The 5,585-nt window shown below is 34.7% G+C and overlaps 2 protein-coding genes across 2 annotated transcripts in view; one reads left to right on the plus strand and one right to left on the minus strand.

The window, feature by feature from the left end:
• The window catches only part of LOC118743079 (small RNA 2'-O-methyltransferase), a 27,075-nt gene that overhangs the window by 7,472 nt on the left and 14,018 nt on the right, over positions 1-5,585 (minus strand). The gene's annotated exons all lie outside the window — the stretch shown is intronic.
• Positions 190-3,676, plus strand: LOC118743077. Its single transcript, XM_036475567.1, has 2 exons — positions 190-545; positions 630-3,676. Exons 1-2 carry the CDS (start codon positions 308-310, stop codon positions 3,389-3,391), a joined length of 3,000 nt encoding a protein of 999 aa, XP_036331460.1. The 5' UTR covers positions 190-307; the 3' UTR covers positions 3,392-3,676.

Below are 5,585 nucleotides of genomic sequence, written 5' to 3' on the forward strand. Positions count from 1 at the left end.
TCTCCTTTAACAGTTTACATTTTAAATATTTTTAATAAAAATAGTGCGAGTTACGTAAGTAAAAAAAAGTACCAAGCACTAATAATGGTTTTTGATTTGAAATGTTATTACATTGGTATAAATATGGGAAAGAAAATACTCCGATTTATTGTGTTAATATTATCAAAGTGGCAAGGCCGTTGATAATACAATTTATGAAACTTCAAAAAATTTTATTATCCATCAAAAGTTGTTTATTGAAACTACCTTCATTTTAATATCATGGTATATGCTAGAAAAAGAATTATTTTTTAGCTTGGTATAAAAAATGCCTAGTTCACGGAAATGTCGTGTTCGCGGGTGTAAAAGTGAAGGTTCCGGCATGCGTTTTTTTTGCTTCCCACAAGATCCAATAGAAAACAAAAAGTGGAGAGAGAATTTATTGTATACTTCAGACTTGGATTTCCTGCCACCATATAATTCACATGTGTGCATCCGGCATTTTGAGCCCACTGCTTTGGGTGAAAAATGTCTAAAAAGAGGAGCGATTCCAACACTTAACCTGGGTGAGTTACCTTAATTCAATACCAAACCATACCAAACCATACCACACAATCTACAACATTTGTATGTTCAATTTAATTCTACAGGTTATGACTACCAACCACCACATAATTTTCATATAAAAAAACATTGGAAAGAAGTTTGCTGCATTAAAAATTGTACAAGTGATGCCAAGCGCAAATTCTTTACATATCGCAAATATAACGAAAGTTGGAACAAGGTTTGCAATATAGATCCATCAAAATACCCAAGACCTCTTATTTGTGAGCTCCACTTCGATAAAGAATTTATTACCCCAAAACGGCTACGGTTAGGTGCGTTTCCTACGTTGAACCTACCTCGTCAATTATCAACTAATGCTCCTGCTGTACAAAACTCGGAAACCATCCAACGCCATGAAAACAAACGTACATGTTGCATCAGAAGCTGCAGAGGGGATAAAAATGCGACATTAATTTCTTTTCCAGTTGCTAAAGAAAGTCGCACGAGGTGGATCAAAGCCTGCAATTTAAATGCGTCGGAATGCGATGAACTATATATTTGTGCACGTCATTTCCAAACAAGTTTTCTTACGACTGACGAAAAATTACTGAAGATTGGAGCCTTTCCAACATTGAATTTACATTCGCATCCTGATCGAGGCGTAGAGAGCATTACTACATTACAAAAGCAAAAGAGTGCTATCTCTCCGAATAAAACCCAACTACCTTTAGAATTTGAACAGCATTACTTTTTGGAATGCAAAAGGAAACGGTATGATTCATTTGACAGTGATATGGCTTCCAATGCTATTTCATTTGTTAGCGAAAAAGAGGAAATTGTTGCTCCCAATGCCGGGAAGAGTTCAACGGTATCATCATTGCATTGCAATGATGAGAAATCATCTGAAGATATGAACGATATTAATAGCGAAAGGGAAAACGCTGCAAGTGCTCAGGACGCGCATAATAAGACATTGATCTCTACTCAATGTGATCACGCTTCTCTTAGTTGTAGCAGTAAGTATTTAGACGTGCCTCATGGACAAACAAATAATGAAAAATTACTAAGATGTGATCAGAAACATTTTGAAAGGAAAATAAAAGACCTGGAAACTCGAGTCGAATTTCTATCAAAAAAAACACTTGATTGTAATCATGAACATTTTGAAAAGAGAATTGCTGAATTAGAAGGACAATCTAAACAAGAACACAAGTGTAATCAGGAACATCTGGATAAAAGATTTGCCAAATTAGAGGCTCAAGTCGAATATGAGTCTAAAAGAATACATAAATGTGAAGCCAAACAATTTGTAGAAAGAGTGGCCGAATTGGAGGGCGAAATCGAATTCTTAAAGTCAAAATATCGTATCTTAGAAGAGCGAGCAGTAATTCCTTTTGATGGTGCGAGCCAAGATGCAGTTACTTTTGCAAAGATGATCGTTGATGGTCCTAATCGACGATATACCGAAAAGGAGAAATGTTTAGCCCAGAATTTAACTTATATTTCGCCCAAAGCTTATGATTTTATGCGTGAGGAACTTAAATGCGTCCTGCCGCACAAATCAATCCTTCTGCGATGGCGGCCAACCACTAGTTGCGGAATATCTGGCATTGATGACCATACAACTCGAACTTTAAAAAACATTGTAAGCGAGATGTCCGAAACAGACCGCATATGCCACATCATGTTCCATGAAGTTGTCATCAAGAAAGATGAGGAACCGGGCAGCACAGCAACCAATACATTGAAAAGCCGCCAAAAATGTTGTTTCTTTATAGTTAAGGGCATATTTAGCGATTGGAAATATATACTATCGTATTTCATAGGACAAACTGGCTTCAATGCTTACAATTTGTTACGTTATCTCAATCAAAGCATAGATTTTGCACAATGTGTTGGTCTAAAAGTTAAAGCTATCGTTTGTGATCAATCACTTTGCAACGCCCACATATACAAACAGCTATATGCCACTGAGAAGAAGCCCTACATTTTACGCAAGAAAGAAAAAATCCATTGCTTCTTTGACTACTTTCATTTAACAAAGTGTATTCGCAATAGCTTTTTAAGTTACGATATACAAACTATTGACGGTCTAGCTAGTTTCAAAATAATCAAGAAATTATATACCATCGACAAGGCCTATCCTAGTTTGGGACTATTCCCTAAGCTCACCCCATCACATTTGTACCCAGACACTGTCGAAAGAATGGATGTTTACCTAGCGGTTCAATTACTCAGTAATTCTGTTGCAGTAGGAATTGAAAAGGCAATAAATCAGAAACTAATGGGTTCTGATCCAAAACTTTTAAATTGCGCCAGAGCAACTAAAAATTTTGTCAAGCGCATGAATGATCTCTTCGACGAGTTCGACCATAGAGACCAATGTGTTTTATCAGCTACCAGCAGTTACAGAAAAAAAATTAATGCTTTAAAAGATCATTTAAAATTTTTATATTCATTGGAACAGCCCAATATGATAAATATACGCTTTATATCTGGCTTAATTTCAACAACAAAAGCAACTATAAATTTTTACGAAGATGTTTTTGAAAAATATAAAAGTTTGGACATTAACCTTCTTTCCAAGTTTAATCAAGTTGCGCTAAATAGCTTGTTTTATGAATTATGTGAAGGCAGAGAAAACACACAAAATGACATTCAGACATTTGTGGCAAGCTCTCGGAGAGAATTTGAACAAAAATTTAAAAATCCATCGGGTGAAAATTTAAAACATGATGCAGAAAAGCTTTGTGAAGACCCCGAACTATCAGACGACCAATTCAATGAAATCATAGAAATGGTAAAAGATTGTTCGGATGAAAATTTGAATAAGATAAATGGTAGCATAGAGCATCCTAGCAAATGATCACTTGGTGTAAAAACAAAAAACCATGTTATTAAAAATAATTATGTACATATGTATACAAGGTGCGTTATATGTAGGTGTTTACAAACTTATATGCACATATTTAACTAATGTATAAGGGTTTTGTTCAGCAGTTTCCTTTTTTGTTCTTAAGTTAAACTACAATTGTTTTTGAAGTAAATAATTTTCATGTTAATATTACAAAAAATTAATGAACTTAAAAGAAAAATTTACATATTACATATTTTTATGGCCTTAGGTACAGGGTATATTTTATAAAAATTATATTTTGAACGCCGCCAAGAAGATTTAAAAAATAAATTGTAACTTAAGTGGACCTTTGGTTTCATTGAGAGGTCGGGCATTAGATGAGAAAATATGTTTGTACATATGTATGTTAATAAGGTGAATGTTACATGTTCCGTATGTATAGAGAGATAGTGGATTAATCATTATGACATGAAGATGAAGGCATGGGCGTACATATATCGCAAACAAATGGGGTAAGAATGTGGACGAAATAAAGAAAAAAAAGCATTTGCGAAGCAGCTACGTAGCAGACAGAAAGACGGTCGAGGCATCCAAGAAATCTGGTGCATCAGCTGAAATAGAATTTTTAGTCGAATTCATTTTACTTCAATTCAATGACCTAAAGTTTCTGAATTTAATCATTGTTTTAAGAAAAAAGCAATATGGACGCGGTGAGTATATGGAGCAATAACTTGTAACTTTGCGCTTTAAGTACTTGTATGTACATACCTTTAGCAGGAAAACTTGCAATGGAAGCTGCAGAGTGCTACGATTGGAATGTCACTCTGACACAACCTACCGAAATACCTTTACCCAATCACCATGAATTACAGTCAGCATCACTGACCACAACTACATCATCCTCCTCGTTCCCACGACAGTCGGGTCTACGTAACAGGAACGACCCAGATTTATATCCACCACCAATATATTACTTTTTACTCGGAATACCTTCAGCTGCACTGATTTTTATTTTCTAAATTTTATATATAAAAATCAAGTTAAATCATTATATTTTGAGTTTTATTTTTTACTCAGGAAATAATCGTTATGTATTGAGTTTTATTTTTTGCTCGGAAAATAATCGTTACGTTTTAAGTTTTATTTTTTGCTTGGAAAATAATGGTTACATTTTAAGTTTTATTTTTTGCTCGGAAAATAATCGTTGCGTTTTAAGTTTTATTTTTTGCTCGGAAAATAATCGTTATTTCACGAGTTTTATTTTTTGCTCAGAAAATAAAACTTAATATTGCGTATGCGTATGCGCACACGTGAATAGCCAGGGGGTGGCTGCATTGAATTTTTATCGCCACTGTGGAGTGCGTAATGAAAATACAGAGAGCAAGATACAAGGGCAGAAACAAAGACAAGGGCAACGACAAAAACACAGACACTCACGACCTATATTGAAGGATCAAGCCAATGATAAAGGTGAAGAACAGGACAAAGTTAAAGATAAATAAAAAGACAAGAATAAAGATAATGATGAAGATGAAGATGAGGTTCGATTCATCTTTATCTTTATCTTCATCTTCACATTCATTTTCATCTTCATCGTCATCTAAATAAAACTCAAAAAATAATCGTTATGTTTTGAGCAAAAAATAAAACTCAGTTAATAACGATTAAAGTGATTTTTATAATAAAAGTTATAACCGTTATGGTCCCGGGGAAAAAGTGAACACAGTGGCACAGACAACAAATCTGACGGCTAATAATCCGAGATTTCTCTGTGTAAACTGGGTGTTTAACAAACGAGCTTTCATTAAGATTATATATTTATATGTACACGTACTCTTATTAGCCAAACATTTTATCGTTTTGAACACGCACAAGAGAAGAAGAAAACATACATTTGCCGGCAGGGCCACAGCGAAGGTGGTGTTATAAAATCAGCTGATTTCTGCGCCTTTCATGTATTTTGTTTTTGCTGTTACTGATTTGACAGCACACCCATCAAAAGCAAAAACCAAGGCGAATTTATACAAGGTGGTGCAAGGCGAATTTAAACAAGGTGGTGTTAACAGAACAAAAACAAAAATTACAACAAATTATACGCTCCTTGGCAATCAGTACGAAGCCAAATTACAACAAACACATGATTTTGACAAAAGGTACAATTTCGCCGTGAAATCAGCGGATCCGATAACACCACCTTGTATAG

This window comes from Rhagoletis pomonella, unplaced genomic scaffold, assembly GCF_013731165.1.
Source record: "Rhagoletis pomonella isolate Grant_MI unplaced genomic scaffold, Rhpom_1.0 Rhpom_scaffold_00007, whole genome shotgun sequence".
Classification (NCBI taxonomy): domain Eukaryota; kingdom Metazoa; phylum Arthropoda; class Insecta; order Diptera; family Tephritidae; genus Rhagoletis; species Rhagoletis pomonella.